The sequence below is a fragment of the Camellia sinensis genome, chromosome 7 (genome assembly GCF_055761805.1).
Source record: "Camellia sinensis isolate YWXY chromosome 7, ASM5576180v1, whole genome shotgun sequence".
NCBI lineage: Eukaryota > Viridiplantae > Streptophyta > Magnoliopsida > Ericales > Theaceae > Camellia > Camellia sinensis.
The window spans coordinates 4,697,874-4,713,825 of record NC_138967.1 but is presented as its reverse complement, the minus strand read 5'-3'; the positions used below and the strand labels follow the sequence as shown (position 1 = coordinate 4,713,825).

General features: G+C 36.4%; 1 protein-coding gene across 1 annotated transcript; it reads left to right on the top strand.

Annotated features, from left to right (window-relative positions):
• Positions 1–9,595: 9,595 nt before the first annotated feature.
• Positions 9,596–10,207, top strand: LOC114300341 (uncharacterized). The gene is made up of 2 exons (XM_028245229.2): positions 9,596–9,693; positions 9,832–10,207. Exons 1-2 carry the CDS (start codon positions 9,596–9,598, stop codon positions 10,205–10,207), a joined length of 474 nt encoding a protein of 157 aa, XP_028101030.2.
• The last annotated feature ends 5,745 nt before the right edge of the window (positions 10,208–15,952 follow it).

Below are 15,952 nucleotides of genomic sequence, written 5' to 3'. Positions count from 1 at the left end.
ATTCATTATTTGTTTCTCTAGTTTCTTTTTTTTTTTTTTTTTTCTTTTTTGGGTACTCTAAAAAAAAATTTGTTTTTCCCGTGCCAACATTACACAAAAATTTTTGTTCAGTCTTTTTTGGTTATGTATAACCTAACAAGTTGGCCATGTAAATGCAGAACACCTTTTATGCTTGTTGCTAACTACAATGATACCTATGTTCAACTTGCAGCACTGATAGTAGAGGGAAGACTTTCTATTTGAAAGGGAGAAAATACAAAAATCGAGTACAGAACAGTTCCTATTGGGTCGATTTGGGGTAGTTCCTATTCGAATAGCACAAAATACCAAAATGGCGTACAGAACAGTTCCTATTGGGTCGATTTCGAGTTGGGTGTGAAGGTATAAGCGAATGATAGGAGACAGTGAAGGAGAGAGCGTGAAATAAAGGAAATACCAATCGGAGGAGGCAAAGCGATGGTGGTGATCGATTAACCCTTGCGGTTCTGCTCCAGCGACAAAAATTAACTTCAAAAAAGAATTTATGCATCCACTTCCATGGCTAGCCTTCCCAAGAACTTAAATGATTGATGTTCGCTAAACTCAAATCAATAAGCTTGTTCTTTCAATATGATTTTTTTCCTTTAATATTTTTCTCTGTAAAACCCTAAAGCTACAGGAAAATGGAACAACGGAGAGACGGGGAGAGAGACAGACAAACAGAGAGAGAGGGTCCGAGATGGAAGAGAGACGGACGGGCCGAGGGAACTTGTACCTTTTCTGAACACTTACGGCTTTTTTGAAAATTTTATACTTTTTCAGACTTCACTTTTACCTTTTTATGAAAAGTTACATAATTTATAAATTAATTTTGTTCATAAAAGTTACACCTTTTCTTGGAACTTACACTTTTTGTAAAAACAAAACTTACACATTTTCTGAAGTCACTTAAAGCTTTTGTGCAAAAACATACGCCTTTCGTGAAAACATGACTTACACGTTTTGTGAAGTGACTTACACCTTTTGTGAAAAAACATACACCTTTTCAGAAAATTTACACCTTTTTCTAAAAGAAATTTTTTCATACAATTTACACATTTTTAAATCATTCACATTTTCTGAAAACTTATACGTTGTAGTGAAATTACTTACACCATTCCACAAAATTTATACCTTTTGTAAAATATTTTTATTCTAAGAATTTACACCTTCTGTTCGAGCTTACACATTTTCTGAAAACGCAAATTACACCTTTTTCCAATTTACTAACATCTTTTGTTGAGAAACTTACACAATTTCTCAAAAATTACACATTTTGTAAAATAATTTCTTTCCTTTGTGAATCGAAGACTTAGACTATTTGTGAAATCATTTACACCTTCTGTGAAAAACATAAACATTTTTTGAAAAGTTACACCTTTTGTGAAATAAAATTTTTTCATAAAATTTACACATTTTGCTAAAAACATACACATTTTATAAAAGTTTACACCTTTTGGTGCAAATACTTATACCTTTTTCTGAAAAGTTACTCCATTTGTGAATTAATATTTTCTATAAAATTTATACTTTCTATTGGAAGTCACACATTTTCTGAAAACAAAATTTACACCTTCTGTGACATTACTTGCATATTTTGTGAAAACATTTACACGTTCTTTGAAAATGTACACCTTTTATGAAAAATTTGTTTTCATAAAATTTATACCTTCTGTGAATCCTTACACCTTGTCTGAAAGTTTAAACCTTTCAGTGGAAGTACTTACACAATTTCTTAAAAGGTGTAAATATTTTCCATAAAAGGTGTACACTTTCAGAGAAAATGTAAGTTTTTAACAAAAGGTGTAAACTTTATGAAAACATATTTTCCTAAAAGGTGTAAATTTTCAAAAACTGTGTAACTATTTTCACAAAAGATGTAAGTTATGTCACAAAATGTGTAACTTTTGTTTTCAGAAAAGGTGTAAGTTCTAATAAAAGGTATTTCACAATAGGAGTAACTTCTCAGAAAAGATGTAAGTTTTTAACAAAAGGTGAAATTTTTTCAAAAAAGATGTAACTGTTTTCACAAAAGATGTAATTTATGTCACAGAAGGTGTAACTTTTGTTTTCATAAAAGGTGTAACTTCTAATAAAAGGTATAAATTTCATGGAAATTTTTTTTTTTAACAAAAGGAGTAGATTTTTAGAAACGGTGCAAGTATTTCCATCAAAAGGGGTAAATTTTCAGAAATGGTGTAAGTTTTTAACAAAATGTGTAGACTTTTTGAAAACATATTTTCCATAAAAGGTGTAAATTTTCTAAAAGGTGTAACTGTTTTCACAAAAGATGGATGTTAGGTCACAAAAGATGTAACTTTTGTTTTCAGAAAATGTGTAACTTCTAATACGAGGTGTAAATTTTATGGAAAAAAATATTTCACAAATGGAGTAACTTTTCCGATAACGTGTAAGTATTTCCAACAAAAGGTGTAAACTTTAAGAAAATATGTAAGTGTTTAACAAAAAGTGTAAATTTTTTCACAAAAGATGTATGTTGTTTGACAAAAGGTGTAAGTTCTATTTTCAGAATGGTGTAACTTCAAATAAAATGTGTAAATTTTCGTAATGAAATTATTTTACAACAGGGGTAACTTTTCCGAAAAGGTGTTAGTATTTGAACGAAAATGTGTAAATCTTCATAAAATGTGTAAATATCCAAAATAAATTATTTCACAAAAACTGTAACCTTCCAGAAATAGTGTAAGCGTTTTCCCAAAAGATGAAATTCACTTCACAAAAGGTGTAAGTTCCATTTTTTCGCAGAACGAGTAAGTAAATCCAATCAAACTGTATTTGTGTTGTTCATGGCAATGTGTTAAAGAAGGGGCATTTGGGAGGGCTTCGAATAGCGAGTCCGGGTCCAAATCCAATCAAATATGTCCATGTAAAAGAGAAGCTGTTTTTAATATAGACGAAGGGAGGGAGAGAGACAGACCATATCGACAGACAGAGACAGAGATAGACATGGTTTGACAGAGAGAGACGGATCGAGATCGACACAGACAAACCAAGATCGATACAGACAGAGATCGACAGAGAGAGAGAGAGAGACCGACATCGACAGAGAAGAGCCCGAGATCGACAAAGAGAGACCAAGATCGATAGAGACAGAAAAAACCTTTGATTTGCACTAGCGCCGGTGGCGGTGGCAATGTCAGACTGCGGTGGGCAATGGTGGCCCGCGACGATTGGGTGGTCGGTGGTGATAAAATTTTCAACGTATTAGTCGTCGATAAAATTTAGACCATCTTTGGGAAGTTATATCTTTTGTAAAAATGAAACTTACAGCTTATGTGAAATATTCTCTTTCACAAAGTTTACAACTATTTCTAAATTTTACACATTTTCGTGGAAATATTTACAACTTTTTTGAAAAATTACACATTTTGTGGAAAAAAAATTTTCATAAAATTTACACATATTATTTGAACTTACACCTTTAGTGAAAACAAAATTTACATCTTCTCTTAAGTTATTTACACATTTTTCGGAAAAACATACACCATATTTGAAAAGTTATACCTTTTGTCAAATAATTTCTTTTATAAAATTTACACATTCTCTGGAAAAGTAGAACAAAATGTGTAAGTTCTATGCAAAATGTGTAAATATGATGAAAAAAAAAAATCCACAAAGGTAGCGAAAGGTGTAAGTATTTTTACCATAAGGTGTAGACTTTCGGAGAACGTGTAAGTTTTTATAAAACATGCAAACTTTATGAAAACATATATTCCATAGAAGGTGTAAATTTTCAAAAAAGGTGTAAATTTTTTCACAAAAGATGTAAGTTATTTGACAAAAGGCGTAAGTTCGGTTTTCGGAAAAGGTGTAAGTTCCCATAAAAGTTGTAAATTTAATGAAAGATTTTTTTCACAGAAGGTGTAACTTTGCAGAAAAGATGTAAGTATTTCCACAAAATAGTATAAACTTTCGTAACAAGTACAAGTTTTTAACAAGCTTTATCAAAACATATTTTCCATAAAACATGTAAATTTTCAAAAAAGGTGTAATTGTCTTCACTGAATATGTAACTCCTATTAGAAGGTGTAAATTTTTTAACAATTCAAACATATTTTTCATAGAAGGTGTAAATTTTAAAAAAAAAGGTGTAAATATATTCATAAAAGGTGTAAGTTTTGCTTTTAGAAAAGGTGTAATATCCCATAAAAAGTGTAAATTTTCTTTCAGAAAAGCAGTAACCATTTATATTTTCAAAAAACTTGTAGATGGTTTCACAAAAGATTTAAGTTATGTCACAAACAGTGTAAGTTTTGTTTTCACTAAAGGTGTAAGTTCCCATTAAAGGTGTAAATTTTATGGAAAACATAATTTCACAGAAGGTGTAACTTTAAAGATTCCCCCAAGGTCTAAACTTTATTCAAACATATTCCTATAAAAGGTGTAAACATTTTCAGAAAAGAAGTAAGTTATGTCACAAATGGTGTAAGTTTTGTTTTCACAAAAGGTGTAAGTTTCCATTAAAGGTGTAAATTTTATGGAAAATAAAATTTCACAAAAAGGTGTAACTTTAAGACTTTCCCCCAAAGGTGTAAACTTTATTCAAACATATTTCCATAAAAGGTGTAAACATTTTCATAAAATATGTAAGTTATGTCACAAAAGGTGTAACTTCTAATAGAAGGTGTAAATTTCCTAAAAAAATTTGTTTCACAATCAGAGTAACCTTTCAGAAAAGGTGTAAAATCTCTGCATAGGTGTAAGTTCTTGACAAATGGTGTAAACTTCATGAAAACATATTTTCCATAGAAGGTGTAACTTTTCATAAAACGTGTAAATGTTTGGAAAAATATGTAAGTTATGTGACAAAAGGTGCTAGTTTTGTTTTCAGAAAAGGTGTAAGTTCCAATAAAATGTGTAAATTTTATGAAAAAATAATTTCACAAAAGAAGTAACTTTTCAGAAAACGTGTAAGTATTTCCCCCAATGGTGTAAACTTTCAGCAAAGGTGTAAGTTTTTAACAAAATGTGTAAACTTTATTCAAGAATATTTTCCATAACAGGTGTAAATATTTTTACAAAAGATGTAAGTTGTCACAAAAGGTGTAAGTTCTAATAAAAAGTGTAAATTTTCTGAAAAAAATTGTTTCACAAACGGAGTAATTCTCAGAAAAGGTGTAAACTTTATGAAAACATGTTTTCCATAGAAGGTGTAAACTTTTTCACACAAGATGTAAGTTATTTGACAAAAACTGTAAGTTCTGTTCTCAGAAAATGTGTAACTTGCAATAAAAGTTGTAAATTTTTTTAATAAAATTGTTTACAAAAGTAGTAACATTTCACAAAAGGAGTAATTATTTCAACGACAAAGGTGTAAATTTTACAAAATAAATTATTTGACAAATCTGTAGCCTTCCGCAAATAGTGTAAGTGTTTTCACAAGAGATGTAAGTAACTTTGCAAAAGTAGTAAGTTCCGTTTTTTCACAAAATGTGTAAGTTCCTAAATCCAACCAAGTATGTCAATGTGAGAGAGAAGGGGCGTTTCGGAGGCCCTGGTCTTTCTCTTCGTAGAAGTCCGTTTCAGAGAAGACCAATTCGGGAGGGCTTGGAATACCGACTCCAAGCCCAAATTCAACCAAGTATGTCAATCTTAAACAGAGACATTTTTAATATAGAGGAAGGGACACAAAGAGAGAGAGAGAGAGAGAGAGAGAGAGAGGGAGAGAGAGACAGATAGACCGAGATCGACAGATAGAGAGACCTAGATAGACAGTGATCGACAGAAACAGCCAGACCGAGATCGACAGAGAAGAGACCGAGATCGACACAAACAAACGAAGATCGCTGGAGACAGACCGAGATAGACAGGATCGACAGAGAGAGACTAACATCAACGGAGAAGAGGCCGACATCGACAGAGAGAGACCAAGATCGATAGAGGAGAGAGAAAAAAACCTTTGATTTGCGGCAGCGGCGGTGGCGGTGGCCGTAGTGGTCGCCATGGCGGTGGCGATGTCAGACGGCGGTAAGCACCGGGGCCACGGACGCTTGGGTGGTCAGCGGGGGTAAGGATTGGTGGTGACTATTCTGTGTTTGTGTGAAAGAGAATAAACGATGGGAAACAGAGAAGAGGGGGGTCGATGGTAATAAGATTTCAACCTTTAGAGACTAAACTGTTATTTGTTGATAAAATTTACACTAAACTAATTTTACACCATTTTTCTGAAACGTTACACCTTTTCTGAAAAGTTTCTAAACTTATACCTTTTCGTCAAAATACTACACCATTTTCTGAAAGTTTACACCAATTTCTGAAAGTTTATACCTGTTTTCTGAAACGTTACACCTTTTTTTGAAAAACGTTACACCTTTTTCTGAAAATATTTTCACATTTCAAATTATTAATATATTATATTATTTAATTAATTTACCTGCCAAGCGATCCTTTTAACAGGTCACCAATGTGTAAACTTTCAAAAAAGGAAATACATAAAAGGTGTAAATGCAAAATACTACGGGGCGTAAATGCCTTGCATACCATATGCAGGGCACACCTAAGAAAAGTCTTAAAATTTTTGATTTTAAATTTAATTATTTTTTGATATAATTTCACTATCCTATAATATTTTTTTAACTTTTTTTTTATTTATTAAAATGATTAAAACAAATACAATTGGATCACCTAATTTTGCTATCCCCTCCACTCAATGGAGGGGTGTTTTAGAAAGATGGTTAAAAGTTAATTTTTCACTTTTTCTTGACTTTTTTTTTTTTATTTTTTTTGTGAGAGAAGCTTTTAAGTCACTTCTCAAAATAGACCATAATTGTCCAAATAAATAAAAAAGGACTTTGTTGAAGTTCAGATTCTATAAAGTGCACTCAATTATAAAAAAATTTCAATAATAACAAAAAAAAGAGTGATACAGTATATAGGGACAATTTGGAAATACGATAAAAAGTCATCTTTTTGACCTTTCAATTATTTTACACAAAAAAAAGTCACAAGAAAATCATAAAAAGTCAACTTTTTAAGTAAAAAAGCCAAAAAAATCAAAAAAAAAAAGAAAAAAGAAAAAAACTTTTATCAACTCTCCAAAATATCACATGATTAATTCGTTATTTTATTTTTTACTCCAAGACACAGAGTAATAAGATTCACATCATATGTATAATTGTCTCAGAGTGAGAAAAGAAGCAGATTGGTTCCATCCTCTCTCTAGAATGAGAGGGTTTCTTTGGGTTTATTCTAGGAGGTGAGCTTTGACATCATTTACTTTTGCACCCTAGCACTCGGGTCTTGCTAGGAGCTCTCACCGTCATTCTGAGGTGCTATCTTCTTTTGCGCTCTTCCTTCTAGTATCTGTGTGTCTGGTTTTGTGCTTTTCTGGTTTTGGTTCTTTGTTCTTGACCATGGCTCATACACATTTTGATGGCAAGTCCTTCTCACTCTGTGTTCAACCTCGAGTCAATCTCCCTTGAAGATGGTTCTGGGGCTATTGAAGATGTCTCGTCGGTGCCTGGTGGGGAAGATTTTGGCCCTAAAGCAACTCAATAAACAAGCTGTCTCCACCATTATTCATGGTGCTTGGAAAGCAAGAGCATATTCCTCTATTTCCCCTTGGAATGATAATGTGTATTTGTTTACCTTCGATGAGGAAGATAAGAGGTTGGTTTTACAGGAAGCGCCATGGTCAATCATGGGTTTTCTTATGGTGCTGCAACCTTTAGTGATTGGGCTTCCGGCATTTGATATGGAATTTAATAAATGCCCCTTTTGGGTTCAAGTCCACGGTCTCCCTTTGGAAAAGCTGACTAAAGCCAATGGGGAAATCATTGGAAACATAGTGGGACAACTCATTAAGGTAGAGGCTCATTGTGATGGCCTCCTTCTATACCGTAACTTTCTCCAGATTAGAGTTGATATTGATGTGACTAAACCTTTGCCTTGAGGTTTCATCCTTAACAGAGAGGGAATGCTCATATGACATCGTTGGACCCTTGGATCTCTTTCAAGTATGAAAGACTTTCAGATTTTTGTTACGATTGCTGCAGGATTGGTCATGACAGGAATGTTTGTAAGTTTGTTAGCCGAGAAAAGGGCAGAACTCTAGTTATGGACTGGAGTTACGGACTGGGACAGCAAGGAGCTTGGGTTTTTCGGTGGAATATAACCGGAAAAAGATGGATGAATTAGAGGCTAGAGTGAAGCCCCTGTTACACCGACAAGGGCCAAAACTTTCAGCGGTGCCTCCTGTGGTAGCGCGTGGGGAAGGGGCGCGTGACGGAGAACCTCTACTGCCTGCAACGGCTACAGAGGCTAACGTGATTGTACGACCTGACGTGGGAGTACTGGGGCAAGTAGTAGAGAGTAAGGGTGTGCGCAGAGTAAATTTATAAATTAAATGGCGGGTTGACGGATTAGCGGATTGACAAATTACGATTTTAGTGATTTTTGATGGATTAAAGAATATTGTAACTAATTATCATACATTTGTAAAATATATAATACTAATTTGTATAATATTTTTTAGATATATAATACAAAGTAATTTTACATAATATCTTTTATATATATAGCTACTAATTTATAATAAATTTCATATCTTAAATTTCTCTCACACTCATTTTTACATTGATATTTCATTGGAGGTTAAAAAATATATATATATTAACTATAGCGGAGCGGAACGGTTCGGTTGGTGGATTATAAATTTTAAAGTTTAAACCGCAGTTAGCGGTTAGAGCGGTCCGAATAGATGCGGATCGGTACGATTTTAGCGGATTGGACAGTATTTTACACGGCCCTTGTAGAGAGGGTGAAGACAGCTGAGCATCAAGGGCAACAGACAGATACTCATGAGAAGCAACCTACAATTTCAGGTGTGGGAATTTTGAATTTTCATTCAGCTGAGGGCAGGTCTAAATCGGTTAAGGCTGCTGAGGGGCCTAGCATGGAAGTAAGGAGTGGGCCTTATTGGTTTAGGCTTGATATGCAAGCTAGACCTCAATATTTTGTGACAGAGCCTGTGGATACTATTGGGCCTATGACCAAGGATTCTTCTTTTCATTCAGAGGTCCATAGTGGAGGCCCTTTAGAGATAGAAGAGGTCAGTCCTACTACCAGTTCAGTCCGTCTAGACTTGAAAACAAGAGTGATTGATGAATGCATGTCTACTGTCTTTAATTTTCTTTCACTGAAAAAAGGAAAGCCCAGGAAAGTAATATTCATGATGGCAGTCAACCCAAACTCTTTAAACGTGATGGATTAACTACTACCCCTATCAAAACTATTGAATTCCCTTCTACCTTCACTCAGATACCTTCGGTGGTACCCAGTTCTGGCACAAGGGAAAATGTTAGAAAGATAGTAGGAAAAAGACGAAGATCTGGAGATAAAGGGCTCTTCCCTATGGAGGTGGCTTTAGTTGAATCCACTGATGCAAAGGAAGCTTAATCCCTTTTGGTTTGTTCCTCTTCTTTGGTTGATGAGTGTTGTTCCTAAGTGCCTAGCACTTTCCCTTCAGAGGACTCTCTAGTTACTAAGAAATGGGCTCTACTGGCTGGCCTGAAGCAGCCACACGAGCCATGTTGATTCTTAGTTGAATTGTCAGGGGATGGAGCGACCCCTAACAGTCCAGATCCTCAAAGGGTTGATCTCAACTCATTGCCCCACAGTGGTTTTTCTCATGGAAACTAAAAATAAAGCTGCAAGGTTAGAATGGGTTAGAATGAGCTTGCATTTCTCCCATAAATGTTATGTGGAACCTGAGGGTTTATCGGGTGGTTTAGCATTATGGTAGACTGATGAAATGATTATTGACTTAAGATTTCAATCTAAAAATCTTATTAGAGGAGTGGTGTCTCCCCCTGACAGAGTGTGCAGTTGGGCTGTTGCTTTGGTATATGCTCCTCCTCAAAGAGGAAATCACAGGGGATTTTGGGGCCAATTTAAGAGGATGGTTTCAGGGATTAAATACCCTCTTTTATGTATTGGAGATTTTAACAAGATAAGGGCCAGTGGGGAAAAGCAAGGAGGAGTGGAATATTGCATGAGTCAACTTCAGTTTTTTGTAAAGTTATTATCGGACTGTGCTCTCATGGATTTGGAATTTAATGGCGCCTTGTATACGTGGTCTAATAATCAATTGGGTGAGGATAATATTCGCGAGAGACTAGATAGAGCGGTGGCTACAGTCGATTGGAGAGCTCTCTACTCTTGCGCCTAAGTTTTTCATGAAGTTCAAGTTGGTTCTGACCATTGTCCTATAATTCTTAACTGCTGTGTGCCTCAAGAAAATTCCTAGACTGTTTAAGTTTGAGACTATGTGGTCTACTAGTTCAGATTGTGTGGAAATTATCCGCTCTAAGTAGGGATTCGATGTGAATGGTTCCAACATGTTTCAACTAGTGCACAAGCTCAAGGAGTGTAAGTTCGGACTTAAAGATTGGAGTAAATTGACCTTCGAAAATAATAAAGTCTGTATTGCCTAGCTGAAATCTGAGTTGTCCAAACTCCAAGCCCAAAGCCCAACTAATGAAAATTTACGACTATAGGGACAGCTTAAGATTGAGTTGGAGAGTGTTTAGCAAGAGAAGAAATGTACCTCCACCAACGGTCGCAAATTCGGTGGCTCGATTATGGGGATAAAAATTCAGCGTTTTTTCATGCTTCTATGATTCAACGGCAACAATGAAACCAGATTTTGCGATTACAATCTGAGGACGAGATGTGGCTAAATTCGGAGTAGGATATAAATCATCATATGTATGGGTTCTTCTCGGAGTTATTTACAAGTGTTGGTGAGAGAGATTTTGCGGAAGCCCTTTCGGTTATTGAACCCTCAATTACGGATGACATGAACAGACTTTTGATTCTTCCAGTTGGTGAGGCTGAAATTCTCACTGCTGTATTTCAATTGGGACCTACTAAATCTCCTGGCCCCGATGGATTCTCGGGGTTTTTTTATCAACAGTATTGGGCTGAAGTTGGTGTACAAGTGTGTAAAGCGGTCTAGAGTTTTTTCCAAATTGGTTTTCTCCTTAAAGAGATCAATCAAACTAATCTGGTTTTAATTCTGAAGGTCAGTAATCCAGTGAAATTATCTCAATTTCGCCCCATAAGCCTGTGAAATTTTATCCTCAAGATTATTACTAAGATTTTGGCAAACCGTTTGAAGAAAATTCTGCGGAGTTTGATTACTCCAAACCAGTCGGCCATTGTGCTAGGAAGGATGATACAAGACAATATTTTGGTGGCCCATGAAACCTTTCATTTTTTGAAATTAAAGAAAAATGGGGCAGATGGGTATATAGCAATTAAGTTGGACTTTAATAAAGCATATGACCGGATTGAGTGGGACTTTCTATAGGCAACGTTGCGGAGGATGGGCTTTCATCTGAAGTGGATTCAGTGGGTTATGTAGTGTGTCTCAACAGTTAGTTTCTCTATGGTCGTAAATGGGGAGAAGAAGGCATGTTTTATTCCGACTAGGGGGTTAAGGCAATGCGACTCTCTTTCTCCTTATTTTTTTATTTTGGTAGCTGACATCCTCTCCAAATTGTTAACAAAAAGCCTCTATGATAACAAGATCTCTGGATTAAAGATAATGCCACATTGTCTTACCCTTTCTGTGAGGCCCTGAAAATTTTAATTTCTTAAAAGTCCCTTACTTTCAAATTATCTACTTGAAGTCCGTCAGTTACTTAATTAATTGCAATCCTAGGATCAAAATACATGCGCCAACAAAAAACCGCAAAACCTAATCGATTTCGAAAAATTAGAAATAATTTCTAATACTCTAATTGACCCCCTAAATATGAAATTACCACTTGGAAACCCTAGGCTTTTTCGGCCTTTATCACAGTCGTCGGTTGATCGCGTTTTTGTTTGAAATAAGAAATCCAAACCGAATTAGACTCTCTAACCCCAATTTAATTTAAGTCTACACTAAAATAAATGTTTCAATTCATAAATTAAACCCAATGCCCTCATATTTTTTTTAAATCACATTTTGACCCCAAACTAGTACCATTACACACATATATACATATATATACTTGTACATTTCTTAAATAAATAATTTTATACACAAATATCTTCATATCTATATATAAAATCAATAAAAATCTCCCCAAATCTAGCACATGGCCAGCCATCACCCTCTCTAGGCTACAATCATAGGTACTTTAGAGACTGTAGACACTCCATTTTTGACCGTCCTCAAGACTTGGTTGTGCTTGCAGATACACCCAACAACTAGTTCGATTGCTCACCGAGAACTCGACTGTCGCGGCGGAACGTCACAGGTTTGAGCTTTCCAAACCCTATATCCTTCCTGCCCCATTCTTGGACCATGTGTTGGCCCTTTCTGCATGCTTTTTTGGAAGCACTACAGACCACCTTTTGGCCCTGCCGACCATCAACTTTGCCCTGCCGGCCATTGATAGAGCTTGCCGGCCATCAATGAGCCACTGCCGGCCACCACTGATGGCCGGCAGACCCCTTGTCTCACCAGGTTTCACGCCAGATCTTTTGAGCCAGCTGGTTTTCACTGCTTTCCCCTCCATACACGTGTATGGAGGAAAGAAGCTCTTGCCAAGCTTGTTTAACAAGCTTATTCTTGCATTCTTCTATATAAGGAGGAGGCCTTCCTCTATATCAGAGGTTGAAGAAAGTTTTGAAGGAGTTGTATCTCACTCTCTCTCTATATTTCTCATTCTCTCTCTCTCTCTCTCTCTTTGTATTGTGTTTGTTTATGCTCTAAAGTCCATTTTTCTTGCACTTTTGCACTACAACACATAGAGATACACCACCATCTTTGGGCTGAGGTCCTTGGGGGTGTTACTTGAGCTTTGAAACTTGGTTTCTAGCCTCTGAAGTTGCTGGTTTCGAAGGTAATCTTCAAGGGTGAGTATATTCCCCTTTTTAGCATTTATTTGTACCTCATTTTGGCCATCCTTGCATATTGTTTTAGGCCTTTCTTTCAAATGAAAAAAGTCTTGTTTTTAAGTTCTTTTGATGATTGTTTGAGGTCTTTTTGGTGTTAGGGGTGTACAACCCTCTTGTATGCCTTGTTTGGCCTTGTTTTGTACCATGCTTTAAGGCTTTTGAGCTAGTCTTTGTTTGGCCTTCTAGCCACTAAAATCTAGTGGATTTTCTGTGGTAAGAATGTGGTTTTGAGGCCTCAAATCAGAGGGGGTGACCCCCCCTCTTCTTGTTTTTGTTTGCTTGTATTATTGGTCTATTAAAGGAGCATGTATCTCTTTACTTTCAAGGCCTTGTTCAGGAACTTTTTTGTGACTTTTAGGACCGGCCTTAAGTCTTTCCATAGCTGGTTTGGTCACTCCTTGCATGCTTCATGTATGTGTAGTGTAATCCCATTTGCGGCTCATCAAAGTAGCATGTCTTTCTTGCATGTGTTGGCTCCATTTAAGTAGGTTTTTGGTGATGTTTTACCATAACTTAGATCTTTTTTGGGTTGGTTTTGTCACTCCATGCATGCCTAATACACTTGTAGTGTAAATCACTTAAACTAGCTTTATATGCTTCATGCTTTGACATGTCATTTTAGCTTGTTTTGTTTCCATTTCAGTAGGTTTTTGGTGATGTTTTGCCATGTCATACCTATTTTTTGGTTTGGTTTGGTTAGTTTTTGCATGCTCCATGCACTTGTAGAGCATTTTCATGAATTAGCCTAGTATGTCTCATGCTTTAACATGTCATCCTAGCATGCTTTTGGCTTAACTTTAGGAAGACTTTGTTCATGTTTTACCATGTTTAAAACCTGATTTTGGTCGTTTTTGTCATGCATGACTTGCTTTGTATAGCTATAGTACATTCTAGCTTGTTAGCTTCATGTATCAAGTCTACTAGCATGTGTTACTTGACCTATTTCAATGCTTTGGCATCACTTGAAATGTTATTTTAGTCCATGTAATGTGGTCACACACTTGCATTTGACATGTTATCAATGCCTTGGAGAGTTTGTGTTTTGTGCCTCGTAAATGGATCACTGTGCATGCATCTATGCTTAGGTCTTTGGGATGCCATCTCAGTGGATTTTTGGGGTTATTATGCCATGATATAACTCTAATTTTCGTTGGTTGAGTCATCCCATGCTTGGCCTTAATAGGTGTAGTGTAATCCACCCTATTTGCCTTGTATGCATCATGCCTTATGCCCTTCATGCTAGCTTGTTTTAGCTCTCCCCCATGAATGTTTTAGTATCGTTTTGACATGTTCTAGGACTATTTTGGGTTGCCTTTGCCATATCCTTCATGCTTTGTATAGCTGTAGTGCAATTGGCCTTGCTAGCTTTGTATTTTGTTGACTCATGCATGCTATCTTTGAGCTATTTAAATGATTTGGCATCACTTAATACTTCATTTCAGAGCATATAGCATTGTCATGTTCCCACTTCAATCATGCCTTGAATGCCTTTGAGGGTTGAGCATTTGTTGACTTACTTATAGCTTTACTTGTATGTTTGCATGCGTAGGCCTTTGAGCCTTCATCTTAGCATGTTTAAGTCTTCGTTTAGACCTAATCAAGCTCTGTCCATGCACTTGTGCCATGTATTGCATGCCTTCTTTGTAGTCCTCTTTGATAGCTCCATGCTTTAAGGACCTTCGCATGCTTTACTTGTGTTGTTTAAATGATTTGGCATCGTTTATCATCTCATTTCAGTGCACTTAGTGTTGTTACACTTCCATGCTTTTCACTCTTTAGGTGTTCTTGAGAGTTGCACCTTCATGCCTCAATTGGTGAGCCAATTGGCATGCACGCTTGTATGTGTTTTCGATGCCTTCATCTTAGCATTATGGCCACTGATTTGGGCATAGCTGAGGTCTGCCCATCTTGGTTTAAGCCCATCTTTGCATGTCATAGCATGCTTGTCACCTTGTACGTTGTTGCATGCTTGGTTTATCGCATGTTTGCATGTCTAGGTTACTTTGCATTGTATATGCTTAGTTGTTGCATGTATTAGTATTGTGCGTACCATTAGCCTTGTTAGGTTGTTCATATTGCATTACATGTTTGCATGCATCGCATTGTGTATGCCACCCTTGCATGGCATTGTTGTTTAGATTGAGTGTTAATCCGAACACGAGAAACGAGGGACGTTTCATACTTCAAGTGATGAGACGTGTCTCAATTCTCGGTCGCTACACTCTTGGTTATCCATGATAGAGTTCTAGGCATTTATGTGTTTATTTCTGCATTTATTTCTCATTGATTTGCACAAGTTGGATCTTTGGCTAACATGCATCGGGATGCGTGATTGATGGTCTTGGATCCAACTATGCCTCTCCCTTGATGTTTTGAGGTGATATGGAGTGGCATAGTGCATACATACCCTTGGGAGACCCTCTATTTTCTCTATTTTGTGCTCTGCTGCAGCTGGGTGTCACAGCACATCAGTGGCCGGCAGTGTCCTACAGATGGCCGGCACCTCCTCATCCTTGGCCGGCAGTATACCATCTTTGGTCGGCAGGTTGTCGGCGGCATCTCCCCATGGCTGGCAGGCCACTGATGCATTCCCCAGATTGGTTTTGGTAAGGTTTAGCAGGAATTCCTTGAGGACACCCTGTAGACAGAGCCTCTAAAGAGTAACCGGAGAGCTTACCAGGACAGAAACCGAGCATGCATGTTCACCTTCTTCAACTTGCCGAGGCAGCATTGTTTAATTGCTTGTTAGTTTGCATTTTGGTTTTGTAATTTAATTTGTTAATTAATTAAGTTTTGTAATAATTAGTTGTAGCCAGTTATTCAATTCAGTTACGTAATAATTAATTAGCTTGTTAGTTAGTTAATTAGTTGGCATGTATTATTTATGTGGACCCTCCGTCGAGAGGACGAATTTTGTAATAAGTGTGCGTGTGTGTGTGAATGTCTTCCAACCGCACGCCTTTCTTCCTTTTACTTACTTGCTTTTCAATGGTTAGTTCTAGGGCATATTTTCAATTAGCAT

Coding starts and splice junctions, on each gene's coding strand:
- LOC114300341 (XM_028245229.2), top strand. CDS start 9,596: ATGGAGCGACCCCTAACAGTCCAGATCCTCAAAGGGTTGATCTCAACT. Junction 9,694..9,831: donor ACTAAAAATAAAGCTGCAAG/GTTAGAATGGGT, acceptor AAATCTTATTAG/AGGAGTGGTGTCTCCCCCTG.